Consider the following 14,226-nt stretch of genomic DNA (forward strand, 5'->3'; position numbering starts at 1 on the left):
AACTTTAAGAAAAGTTGATGAGAAGGAAGATTTAGAATTGATACAGAACTATAAATATTCATCTACAATTGATATGGCTAATTTTTATCAAGTCTAACATAAGTTCTCTCTCTCTTTTTTTTTTTTCTCATTTATGCTTTTAGTGTTAGAGCTTCTCTAAGAAATCATGCCTAACTCTAGGTCACAAAGATTTATGCTTATATTTTCTTACAGTGTATGCTTACATTTATGAGAAACTACCAAACTGTTTTCCAGAATAGCTATACCAATTTTATGCAGATCTCTAATGTATTGTTATATTTCTTTTTGATTTCAAAGAACTTGCAAACAAGTAATTTTTCTTTAAAACACAAATTCTGTAATTGGAAAACTATTTGCAACACATCACAGTCAAAGGACTAATCTTCCTAGTATGCAGAGAGCTATCATAAGTAAAAATAGACAAGTAGAAAAATGGAAATAATTCAGACATAGAAAAGATTTTCAACTTTATTATAAGGAAAACTTTTTTTTGCTTTTCTTATCATTTTTTATTAAATAAAAAATTTAAGCTACACTGAGGTACCAGTTTTCATATATCGGATTTATAAAAATAAAAGATACACGAGTAAATGTGAAAAATCAAATTATTACTCATAGCTGGTAGGAATGTAATTGTATAAAATCTCAGTAGAAAACCTTAAACACTATATATCTCAGTTGTGATTAATTATCTCCATAATTTTACAGGGTTTTTATAGGGATTTATCCTCAGATGTACATAAATGTATTGCAACATTATTTTCATTAGTAATTGTTTATGCACAGTATAACTATTCATCATTAGGTACCTAGTTAAGTAAATTAAGATTTATCTATGAAATAAAGTATGTCTTTGACCAAAAATAGTGAAGCTCTTTAAGTAACAATTAAGTGAAAAAGAGCTTGAGATATATGCATGCATCTTTTTACTTATATTTGCAGAGGATAGTGGTAATACTCGTTGGTTGCAAAAAAAAGAAATTGAGTAGTTGGAAGACAGATAATGGAAAAAAACTTTTTTGTTTTTATGCTCCTTAATGATTTAAACCACTGTACTATGATTACCTATTCAAAATATTGTACATACATTTAATAATTGATAAGAATATCTGAAGTAATCTTTTAATTTATTGGATCACAGAGAATTGTTAAATTTTCATGATAAATACTTCTCATTGTAATAGACAATGAATATTGAAGGCTTTCTTATTTCAGGTAGAAGCAGTAAGTACTTCAGTGCAGGACTCAAGTGTACTTGTACAGAGAAGCACACTGGACCTCATACTCTTCTGTTTTCCATTCCACATGAGTCAGGTAAAAGATGAATGCTAATGTTAATATGAGGCATTCTTTGAAATATTGTAGAGTTATGATATGTAGTTATTTTATTAAGTGGATTTATTTAAGTTGTTTATTTTGTTTTATAAACCAACAAACAAGTACCCTTTTAAAGGATGTATGAAAATTTTTGAAGAAAAATTTTTGTAGAAAAATAAGGAAATTGAAATAAGATTTTTTCTTACTTTTAAAGTCCTAACTTGTAAGAAGCAAAAGTTAATTCATTGTCAGTTCTAAGTGTGCCAACACATTATTCTCTCTGTTATTCTATTTCTGATTTTGTGATTGCAGATGTATCAGGTCCTTAGCAGAGTTTGTTAAAATTTGAAAGTCAAATATTTAATCACTAGTTACCTAGTACTAATTATCTGGTACTTTTATTACAAATGAGAGCTAGTAACTTGACAAATTGTGAATGAAGAGTTTCACTGTTTTGATTTAGTGTTCTCAATTTTAAAGAAGTCATCTACTTTTTGTGTTCTAAATTTTAATGAGGAGAGATGTAATGCACATTATTATGTAAACATTAAAATATGGAGAATTTCTACTTTGGAAAAGTAAGTTTCTTTCTATAAAAGTCATTGACAGAAAAAAAGCTGTTATTTGGGAGTTTTGTCAGAACTGTGGTTAGTAGATATACAGTAAGCTTACATTTAGAATAAATGGTATTTTACGAAAGTAGCTATTTCCCACCACACACACACACACACACACACACACAGTTTCAGTGTGATTGTCCATATTTATATTTTTATTTATTCACATTTAAATTGAGTTATTTATAACTGAAGAATTTGCAGTTCATTTTCTATATTGTCTGTAAAACTATCCCTGGTTTCTATTTTGACTCTCCATTTTTAAAACAGGGTTTCTCATTTTGCCCTTGCTTTTCACAGAAATGCCCACTAAAATATTTCAATGTGCTATGGTATGTGTCAGTCGATTGACCAGAACACATAGAAATAGCAAAGAGAATTTCATTGTTTGAATCAAGTAAAGAGACAAAGGAATCACTCCAAAAGCACTGTCTCCCTTTCTTAAAGGAAGTTTAGGATTTTTGCAAGATTGTTGGTATTTGAACAAGGTAGGGCAGGGGGAAATATCTAGAATCAACTGACAAAATATTTGCTAACTTTAAAAAATAGCAATAATAAACTTATATTGAGAATGAATGATATTTTACATTTTCCAAAATTTTAATTTCCTCATGGAACAAATTGTAAAATTTGAGTAACAGGAATATTGTTTTCCTTGAAGTAACAGGCTCACTTTATTTTTGAGAAAATATCTGCCAGGTGTCTAAGCTGGAATAGTAGTTTGTGTCATTTTTCAGGTAAAAGAGGTATCCTGTAGGAAAAAATAGTAGTTCTGCTTATAATTCAGTCACACATGTGCTTTTCCTTGAGAAATCCATCATACTTCAGTATATGTCAGCAATGCTTTATAGTTGCTTCCCATTTAGTTACACAGACTATTGAAAGACATGTTTGTATACAAGGGTCATTGTTTACTAAAATTTTTGGTGTTTCATCAACATTCTTAAGTTCACTTTTTAATTTTTTTACTGATAGTACATGGCAGTAAAAAATTCAGTGACTGCAATTACAATAAATGTCACTACTATATTGCTTTTTGTACTAAGGTACAAGCACGTTTATATACTACCCTATAACAGAGCAAAAGTCAATATATATAGAAAACCCAGTAAATAACCTATTAGTGTTGTTATTATTATTATTATATCTTTTGGCCCTTCTGAAAGGGTCTTAGAGATCTTTGAAGTACACAAACTGTACTTGGAAAATTGCTTAGATTAATAGACGATAACTGTGTTCAAATGAGAGATTGCTGTTCTGAAACATCTTAGTTCTTTCTCTGAGTCCTTTAAAACAAATAAGCTGGGTGGATCCCTTTCTAACCTGTTAAGAACCACTGTGGAATAAAGCTCAGTCTATGATTAAGGAGAGAGATAGCTCTTTATCTAGCTGAAGCACCTTAATCAGATGTTTTGATTAATTACTTAGGCCATATGATGCTCAGGTCCATTATTCTGCAGTAGTTGATAGTCTAGTTGATTTTATCATTATCTTCTAATGTTCACATTCCAAGTTTCCGTTACAAAGTGATTATCTGGTAATAGTCTTTTAAAATTAATAGTGATTTAGTTAGCTTCTTTTATCTTTATTTTAACTTCACCTCTTTTAGTTAAAGCCAGATATATTTTAGTAAATCATTTTTTAAACATCTAATCAAGGTTACTAGGAAAAAAATAGAGAAAAAATTATCTTTAAAAGTGCTAGGTAAAATGAAAAATTTATTAAGATTCGTTAAAGCTCGTTGATGAGTCCAAAGAGCCTGTTACAGTTTTTTGTATTTTACTGTACATTTGAAATACTTTGTGATAAAAACTTTTTTAAAAACAAGGTTTGAGACTTAAAAATAGATGAAGATAGTGAATTTCAAAAGAGTTTATAGTCAGTTGGTAAGACTATAAATGTAAAAAACTAAAAGCATATGACTTTATTGTATCTGTCCTATCTTGCTCCATTTTCTTTCTTTAATGTCAGATTTTAATAATACTGGACAGAGTATTGTTAAAGAACTTTAAAGTGTAGTTAAAATAAATCAGTTATAGTTGTAGTTATGCAACTAAAGTATTTCCTGATCTGTAAAGTTAAACTAACAATTCCTGCATTTGAAAGAATGAGCTAAGTTTATCTGTAAGTACCTTGTTAATCTTGAAGTTTGGAAGTTGCTGCAAAATATTTTTTAAAACAGAAACAAAAGAAATTAGTGCAATCTCATTCCTGACTTTTTCAGGCCACTCGACCAGATATGATCAGGATCCTGTCTGCAGCCCTTCATGTAGTACTAAGGAGAGATATGTCCCTGAACCGAAGACTCTATGCATGGCTTCTCGGTAGGTGTGTGTTTGTGTATGGTCTTCAGGGACCACAGAAAGAGGGAAATTTGGCATACATAAATAATGTCAAGTTAGTTTAAATGGACTATGAAATGTGAACACTGTAATTGTGTATTCTGTGAAAAGCTTCTTAGTAAATCCATAGGTCATATGTTCTCTCTTAACAAGATTTTACCCCTTATAAATTGAGAGGTTGTTAAATACTATAAGTATGTAGACAAAGAAGGATAAGTTAATAATGTAGTGATATAATTTCCAACTTTGAAGTCATCAAAAGACTAGTGCTCTTCCACACATGGTCCCAGTCTCCTTCAGGCAGTAATGTACTGCATACACTTCCTCTTCCATACTCTTTGTATTTGGCTTGTCTTCATAGCTCCTTCCTGCCAAGAATAAGACTGCACATAATTTTTCTTAGATATCTTGAATCTTCAGTTATTTCACTGTTTATAGGATTATTTTTTTAAATATTGGGGTAATTCTGGAAGAATACTATGATACTCACATATTGAATTGGTTTCCCTTATTAAACTATCTAAAATGATCTCTCTTGCTGACATTGATTGGGCTACTAACTGGTAAGTGTTTAGTACTGTTTTTGAGCTATTTGCTGTTTTGGTACTTAGTAAAAAAGAGTTTTGAGAATTTCATTTTTAGTTTATTTTATAATTTGTTTCCATGGAGGTTTTGATAACAACGGCGCTATCATAGGACCCAGAAGCACTAGACACAGTAATCCTGAAGAACATGCCACTTACTATTTCACGACTTTCTCAAAAGAATTGTTGGTCCAGGTAATGAATGTTTTCATTTTAGTTTTTGGTTACTCAGTGATCACTGGAGTTATCTTAATTGAATTAATTCATAGTTGAAGGGTGGAGCAAGCCTCAAAAATCTACTAAAAATAAATATAACAAAAAAATACAGTAAAGTAAATTAACACTAATTAGACTTCTACATAAATCCAAATTTTTTAATACTCTTTCCATAATTTTTTTTTTATGAAAATATAGTTGTAGCTTCTCGCCTGTCTGCCCTAAGGAGGTTTGAGCTTTTCCAAGAATGAGTCATTACCTGTGTTATTTTTTTTGAAGCCTTGGGAAAGTTAGGGTCACAAAAGGAATAAAAATGTGATAAAATAATTATTGTAATGGAAATGTTAAAATGACCCTTATTTAATACTATTTTTACTTTGACTATATTTATTCCAAATATCTCAAAATAAAAAGAAAATACTTGGTATCTCAAGCATTTTTCAATGACTAAGCATATAAGAATATAAATACTTTTGAATCATTAATGGGAAAATAATTACATAATAGCAGATACTACTATGATGTGTTATATTTTTATATATGGGGTGTGTGTGTGTGTATGTATGCCTAATATGTATATGTATGTATATATACATATATACATACATACATATACATATATATGTATGTATGTGTGTGTGTGTGTGTGTGTGTATATATATATATATATATACATAATGTGTCTGAGGCATGTTGATCTCAAATAGAAACACTTTCATTTTCTGGATATACATCCAAATAGTTCATGAATTTTTTTTTTGTACCTGTTTAACTTTTCTGCTTTTTTCTAGAAAAAAATGTAAATACTATTTTCTTCTTTCAAGAAAGGTTAATGTAACCTATTTTTTCCCCTTCTCATGAAGGAAAAAAACATACATTGAAATTGCCTCAGAAAAGCAAGAGGGGATCTAATTTCATTATATGTGGTTGTATTTAAAAATATTTGTTAAAAATTATTCTGTTTACTTAAATGACTATTGTGATTTTCTTTTTTAAAGGCAATGGTGGGGATCTTACAAGTCAATGGATTTGGAGAAGAGAGCACTTTAATGCAGGATCTAAAGCCTTTTCGTATTTTAATCAGTTTACTGGACAAACCTGAACTAGGTAAAATACTATCTTAGGGCATAAGGTCACATGTAGATATCTTGTATTGTTTCATAATAAAAATAATACAAAATTGTTACTTAGAAAAATTGCTGTATTTTGAAGTGGCCTTCAATTCAGGTTCTCAACGATTTACCATTAAAATTTACAACATTTAGGAGACAGAAAATTAAGGTATACAGCCAACCAGTATGTTGTGTGTGTGTGTGTGTGTACCCTCTGCTATGTATGTAATGGAAAAGTTATTTTTAAAGTACTGTTTAATTCTGATTAAATTACTGAAATTGGAACATTATGATCTATCATTAATATCATGTAGTTCATAAAATTCAAGGACTTCACAAAAAAATTTTGGGTTATAGCTCTCTACTTCCTTCCCTATGTTCTTACTGTAGTATACATTTCTTATTTATTAGATATATTGAGAAGTTAATTATTGTATTTGGGACAGAAATTAGTAAAAACAAATATATAATTTTATTAAATTATATGCAGAAGTTATATTAAATATGCATAAGTTCTTGTACTAACTCTTAAAATAACGAGTTTTATCTATGGCTCATAGAGTTTATTTTAGCTACATGTGACACATGAAGTTCAAGAATTTTTTTAGGAGAAGTGTCATCTATTATCGTAATAAAGTTTACAGTATTGTGCTATTTTGATTTTAAGTAACAGTAGAAGTAATATAAATATCAGTTCATGAAAACTCATATTCTGGGGACTCTCCAGTTTACAAAATTTTTCAAACCTTTTAACACTGTTTTGGCATTATTCTAATTCTAGATGAGTAACTAAAACTCTTAAGAAATTAAGTAACTTGTTTAAGATAACAGAGCTATTAACTGGAAAAAAATTCTCTCATTCTATAATTTTTGTTATGTCAATCTATAGTTAAATCAATATACATTTAGTTATTATCTTCTCAAAATGTGAAATGTAGTTTAAGTTCTGGAAAAAAGTTTTTATAAAGACACTTATTTTAGAGCATCCTTTAACTGGGCCAATTTATGCCAATGCTAATCAGTTATTGTCTAATATGACTATTATTTTAGGACCTGTAATTCTAGAAGATGTCCTAATTGAGGTGTTTAGAACATTGTATTCTCAATGTAAAGCAGAACTGGATCTTCAGATGGAACCTCCCTTCAGCAAAGATCATGCTCAATTAAGCAGGTAGATTACCAAAAAATACACCATAGCATCAAAGATGTTCTCATTTATTAATATTCATAAAGTAGACAATGACCTATGAAGTTTGTATTCTGAATGAGAATATTTGGTTTAAAATATGCCTGAATTTGGGTGATATGAATACACTCATAATGATTGAGCTAATCTTTCTAGCAGGTGATTACAATATGATTACTGTATAATAGAACCACTATTTTCCAGAATTTGTTCTCAAACTTACTAGATTAGAAAACTGAACTTTAGCAGTTACTGTGAATATACAGATTCCAGGAAATTTATTTACACTCACTAAACTTAGAAGATATTAATTGCCACATGTCAGTAATGGAAGTTGTGTTTACTTTGGTAACTAGGCCTTGCTATTTACATGAAGAGTACTTTATGATGACATGACATACTTAGAAAAAAAGATTTGTGCACAGACTTTAAATGATATCATATGTTCTGTAAAAAAAATTTTCTCCAAATTTAGTTGTTAATTATTCTTGGCATATTCACATATACTTGAATATCAGACATTGGATTAAGTGTAAAATATCCTGTTCTTTAAGTTAGTGATGGATAAATTTTGATAGTCTTACTCTTCATTGCTTCTCTTACTTTAAACAGCCTCTTTTCAGTCTCATTGATTGTAAAATGATAAAAGTTCCAGAAGTACAATGTCATACATAATTTGCATTTCATTAGTGTCTTCTTAGTGTTTATTCTTCCACAAATGTACATGGAACATTTCAGATGGACCATGTTCTACAATATATGCCTCTATAAACTTTAGAGGATTTTAGTCTTATGGGATATATTCTCTGACCACAAAGGAAGTAAATAATACAGTAATTAATCACAGGAAGATATATGAAAAACTCCTAAATATTTAAAAACTAGATAAACCTCTTTTTGAAATTAGTTTTTTTCCTTAGTGATATTTTTTAGATAACCTGGATATTCCTAAAACACACTTTTATATATTAAAACATTTTAAGACAGAGTTTGATTTCAAATATCCCTTGTAATTTTTACATGAAGTGTTGATATCATTACCTTTATTTCATTAAGTACTGTCTGATTTTTTTTTGTATTTCCCTGTAATTAGTATTTTATACTACAATTTGCTGGTTGCTTGTGCTAATAATTGTTTGAATTACTAGTAATGGTGGAAGGAAAGTGGATAGTAGACTACAGAGTTCCCACTTGAAGTAATAAAATAAGTATTCAGTAATAATGCTAAGTCTCAGTAAAAATTATAGTTCTTATCATGTTTCAAGCTAAGAAATCTGATTTAATCTTTCTTAAATAAATCTTTAATAGCACAAGAAAGCAGACAAATTGTTTTAGAGGCTGAGAAATGAAATCATGCCTCAGTTTAATATGTGCTAAGGGAAACATAAGGTCAGTGCCATGTTACTTTTAGGCTCTCAGAATAGTTCAAAGAAAACTTCCTGTTCTTTTGCTAGAAGCACAGCTGTTTCTTATTTTGATCATACATTTGGGTTATGAAAACTCAAATTTGGAAAAATGACTACTCATAAACAGGATAGGGGAATAATAAGTTTTTTGCAATTTTCTCTCTAGCAAAATTTTTAGCAAATAACCTAGGAATATGTACTGCTCTGACAAGATTGCACTTGTTCGCATTTGAAAAATTAATGATAATATTTATTAGTTTTTGTTGTTTGTCTTTTTCTTTTCAGTAAGTTAAGGGAAAATAAGAAAACAGCAGAGTTGATTAAAACTGCCAACCTTCTCTTTAATTCCTTTGAGCCTTATTATATGTGGGATTATGTTGCACGTTGGTTTGAAGAATGTTGTAGGTATGTTTCATTCATTTTAATAACATCCAAAGTCAACCTTTTAAAAAAAATCCTGGGTCTAATGAAAAGAATGTTCTTTTATGTGTTCGCCAACAATAACGAAAAACTAAATAACTAATAGCTATAATCTGGTTTTTCATGTCACCCTAGAACATAAACTCATTGATCATATAATCTTAGAGTTTAATGTGTAAAAGAGTTTAACAGATGAGTTAACTTTTTCCAGTACAGATGATAGGTTTTTTTTCCTCTTGAATTTTTAGTAATCTAATTTTCTTCATTGTAGATAGTAGATTTGTGGCTGCTGCCTCAGCCGGATTCCCATTTTGAATAACAAAAAATTCCTTGGTTACTCTTGTATTTGTAAAGTCATAGAATCAGGCCATATTGTTACTGGTTTAAAATCCTACACCTCAAAGGACACACAGCTTTTAAAGTGTTGTGAAAGCCCAAGAATACTAGTGAACTCAAGTGGAGTATCTTATTAGCACACTAGAACAAGCCCTCCTGGAACTCTCAAATCTCTGGAGTATCCAGTTGAAAAGCACCACTTTAGGCAATAGAGGGCCCCTTTCTTCAAAGACCTTTTAGTGGGAACAAGTCAGGAGTGCGCACGCATGTTCTTCGTATTAAACTAAATATAACAATGCCTTAATAGAGAGATTAGAATGAAATTGGAATATAGAGGAATCATGAGTTTTTGCCGCTGGCCTTAGCCTAGCCTGGATTTCCATCTTCATTCACAAATACACATCCACCCTTCTTTAGTTAACTGATACTATTCCTTAAACTTATGTTGACTTGTATGCTATTGATCTTTGTGCTGTTTATTTTAAAATCATCTTTCTCCTTTCCTATCTGAGAGGGTTCTATACAAAGGTCATCCACCTTTCAATAACCTTCCCTTACTCCCTCAAAAGGTCTCCTGTCAGGATCAACTTATCCTACACTGTCACATTGTTGTGTTTGTCTATATGCTTACATATCTTGTTGGTTAGGGTCTTTGTCCTTCAGAAAGTATAAGGCAAGATATAATGTGTATGATGTTGGAGAAATGATCCCTATCCCTGGATAGGAAGAGGCTTCCTGGAGGAGATAACAAACCTTGAAGAAAAGATGCATTCTGCATGAGAGAAGGAAGTTGGGGCAGGATAGCAATGCTGGAGGGCAAATTGGTATATACAAAGGGCCAGAAACAAGTTAAGGGAGAATACTGGTAATGGGAGCCATGGGCAATACTAAAAAGTGACATGCATTTAGAATACTTGGAAGTGCAGAATGTTAGTTTCAGGGAAAGAAGCTTAGGAACCTGGTTTTAAGAATTTTCACCTGCGAGTATAATAGTATACTGGAGAAAGGGAATATACTTGATTACGAGAACGAGAACATAACATTACAGTATCTTCCCCAATGTTGATTTGGCCCTCATTAAAAGACAGTGATGTGTTACATGTATCCATATCACTCAGTAGTATATAGTATACTTGATAAATTGAATTTTATCCTTTTAGGAGGACACTACATGCCAGATTGCAGATTGGGCCAGGAGATAGTAGTGAGTCGTCTGAGTTACAGCTGACCAATTTCTGCTTACTGGTGGATTTTTTGTTGGATATAGTTTCTTTGGTAAGACCACCTTGGTAAAAAGAAAAAAAATGCAGAAAATCTAATAATCGTTCAAATGTTTGATGCTGGATACAAATCTCATCTTTGAATAATTTTTATCTTTAAAATTTATTATTGCCTAACTTTTTCTGATAAAATTTTTCACATAATTGCCCTGACATATGTATACACACATATAAGTCTTAAGTAATACATGGAATATACTTCATAATTGCATGTTATTGAAATTTTAAATGTATATGCAGTATAATACTGTCTTTATACTCACTAATGATTCTGTCTATTAAATGAAGGAAATCTTTTCCTCTTTTCTCTCAACTCTTTGCTTTCTTATTTTGAAGCCTACTAGAAGTATGAGAGTACTGTGTCAGGTATGACATTAAGCCTGTTTTGTTTTTAATTGGTTGTTTTCACTTGTGTTATTATAATTTCAGTAATGTAACATAAAACTGGGGTTATTTTATAATACATGCTTTGAAGTAAATTGAAAGTTTGCAATTGGAAATTTTTTAAGTCATTGCTAATAAAATGACCATACAATGTTAATTAAGAGCATGATATATAAAATATTATAGATGAGTAAAATTAATTCCTTTTTTACTTAAAATAAATAATTTGGGGTTATCTGTTGTTTAAACTTAATTCTTTCACATTTTTATTTTCAGGAGACGTACATTGAGATTCAGACTGAACATTTGCCCCAGTTGCTGCTCAGGATGGTTTCTGCCCTGACAAGCCATCTCCAGACATTGCACTTGACTGAACTTACTGATTCACTCAGACTCTGCTCAAAAATACTTAGCAAGGTTCAACCTCCACTATTATCTGCCAGCACTGGAGGTGTGTTGCAGTTTCCAAGTGGGCAGAACAACTCAGTCAAAGAATGGCAAGATAAAAAGGTAATGTATGTTATCGTTTAACCTGTTAGACCAAATTTAGTTCTTCAAAAAGGAACAGTTTCTGAGTTAAATCATTATTATTTAAATACCAGCATATCTCTACTAGATCAAATTTGTGGCAGAAGGTTATCTTCTGAGCTTTTGACTCTAATGCAGTTTTTATTTTCTATGTCACAGTTTGCAACAGAAATAAAATGCAAATGACATACATAATTTCTAATTTCTAGTAAGCGCTTTTTAAAAAGTTTTAAAAAAGGACAATGAAAATATTTTTAATTTTATTAAGCCCAAGATAGATGTTACATTTCAACATATAATTAAATGCAAATCTGATATCAGAAAATTAGCCAAGTTCATTACTTTTTGTACTGTCTTTAAAATTCCAACACGCATTTTACAGTATATCTTCGTTCACGTACTAAATTTTTAATAGAAATACTTGGTCTAGATTTAATTTTATAAAATTTACATTTGAAAAATTAGATTCATGTACCAAGATGTTTTAAACATACTTGAGTTTTCTAATAACTAAATTAGGTATCAATTTTTTAATTTTAATTAAAATTAATTGAAAAAGTTTCTGTGTCACATCAGCCACATTTTAAATGGTCAGTAGCCACATGTGACCAGTGGCTACCATCCTGATAGAAAATTTTTACTCTAAACTTTGCTGGCCCTTTCTATAAATATTATATATTAATTTTTTTCTTGCATCATGGGTTATCTTTCCATAGCTATTGTAGCCCATAGGTGCAGCCTTTCTATAATCTATGCACATACTACCACCCAGATTCCCCATGCCTTCCCTTGGCCATATACTGAATTTTTCATCATACTGTTTTTGAAATCCAGTTTTTTTAGTCTTCAGTCTTCCAGATTTTTAATGCTTGCTTTATAATGTTGAACAGAATTACATAGTTTTGTGTCTGCTATGCACTTAAACAGCTATAAAACACATATAGAGAAAAGTCAATAATAAATTTCACTGAATATGTTAAAAAAGATAATTTTAAGTTTATTTTTTATTAAGGTTTTAAATTTCCAGCATACAAGGTTCTTTACCTAAACTGTGGATTTGTACAATGGCCCTTTTTTTCAGAGTTTTTTGTTTTTGTTTTCATCCAGGCAAAATATACTATCAGAATGATCTCATGTTTCTCATCCATTATTAATCATAAAACTTTTTTCCTAGACATATTGATCTTCATATATGAAATGAACTTTACTGGCTATCAGTCAATTTCACTGCCAAGATTATCTTGCAAAAACTAATATTTGTCTCTTATTTTCCTTTCATTCTGCTTACTACATATAAGTGATGTATATTGACTCTGTTGGAAAAATTAGTTTGTTACAGTATTTTTCCATAATTTATTTGTCCAGTATCTTCTTAGCAGTAAAATGAAAGTAGGTATTTCCTGCTGTTGAAGCTTTTTTATTTGAATGAGAAGTGTGAGTCAAGGAATGACCTTAGCTTTTTCTCAATAGCATATTCAAGTTTGTGAATATTTACTCTATAGAAAATATTTAGAATCCTTTATTGATGGATAGAGATAAAGTGCATGGGAACATTCATTCATATTAAATGAAGGAAAATAAAATAATAGCCTTTATTTAAAATATAATGATAATAAAATATGCCTTTTCCCTCATCCTCCTAGTCTCTCTGAGTTTCTTGTGTGTACCCAGAGTATATATATTCTTTTCCATTTTTTAACAGAAGCACAATATTATTATTGTGATTGATATGTCTGAATATTGGTAATATCTGAAAGGTGAAGGCATTTTATATATTCCTTTTACTGAAAGAATAGTAAAAAAATGATCCTTTAAAAAATTAAGAAATCTAATTTTGTCTCTTTGTGAAATTAGTATATTGACTCTCCCTACCCAGATATCCAAAAGCATATAATTCATTTCCATTTTCAGAAAGACATTTTATTATAAAATATCCTGAAACATATTTCTATAATATAGACCAGAATATGATAAAAATGCTTAAGTTTAACTAAATTCATAACTTGTCTTTGTGTAATGGTCACTGCTTTATGATCTCTATATTTAAATGAATATAGAATAAGCTAATGATAATTTTATCATGTAATTGAGACTTTTTTAAAAAGATGAATTGTACAAAATTTAAATGGTGGTTAGCCTTTTAAAGGAGAAAAATTGACAAGAAGTTAAATTCTGATACCTCTAAAATTTGGCATTATAATAAAAAGAGATCTATACTGTCTTAATGATGATTTACTATGGTAAAAAGAGCATGAAGTTTTGCTCCTGTGTCTATTAAGCTTATTTGCTGTAACCCTGGGCAAGTTCTTTTTAACTTCCTTGAGCCTCAGTTTTCTTACCTTTGAAGCTAAAAAAACAAATAGCCTCTCTCCATCCAGCACCCATTCTGTGTAAGGCACTGGGTACCCATGGTGAATTAAGCACAGCTTCTGCCCTTCTCAACCCTTCCTTTCTAGTTGAGAAACACATATTACACA

At 30.2% G+C, this 14,226-nt stretch overlaps 1 protein-coding gene across 7 annotated transcripts in view; it reads left to right on the forward strand.

Annotated features, from left to right (window-relative positions):
• DOPEY1 (dopey family member 1) overlaps nt 1–14,226 on the forward strand; it is a 72,618-nt gene that overhangs the window by 18,217 nt on the left and 40,175 nt on the right. For 4 of the 7 annotated variants that reach the window (XM_004673651.2, XM_012721279.1, XM_012721294.1 and 1 more), the window contains 9 exons: nt 1,237–1,335; nt 4,180–4,279; nt 4,967–5,076; nt 6,096–6,204; nt 7,260–7,380; nt 9,087–9,206; nt 10,718–10,832; nt 11,174–11,203; nt 11,498–11,731. In XM_004673651.2, coding sequence (XP_004673708.1) covers nt 1,237–1,335; nt 4,180–4,279; nt 4,967–5,076; nt 6,096–6,204; nt 7,260–7,380; nt 9,087–9,206; nt 10,718–10,832; nt 11,174–11,203; nt 11,498–11,731 — 1,038 coding nt within the window. The remainder of the gene's footprint in view (nt 1–1,236; nt 1,336–4,179; nt 4,280–4,966; nt 5,077–6,095; nt 6,205–7,259; nt 7,381–9,086; nt 9,207–10,717; nt 10,833–11,173; nt 11,204–11,497; nt 11,732–14,226) is intronic. The other 3 variants (XM_004673652.2, XM_004673650.2, XM_012721284.1) reach the window with 2 other exon arrangements.

Source organism: Condylura cristata, unplaced genomic scaffold (genome assembly GCF_000260355.1).
Source record: "Condylura cristata isolate star-nosed mole 26May11 unplaced genomic scaffold, ConCri1.0 scaffold00001, whole genome shotgun sequence".
NCBI lineage: Eukaryota > Metazoa > Chordata > Mammalia > Eulipotyphla > Talpidae > Condylura > Condylura cristata.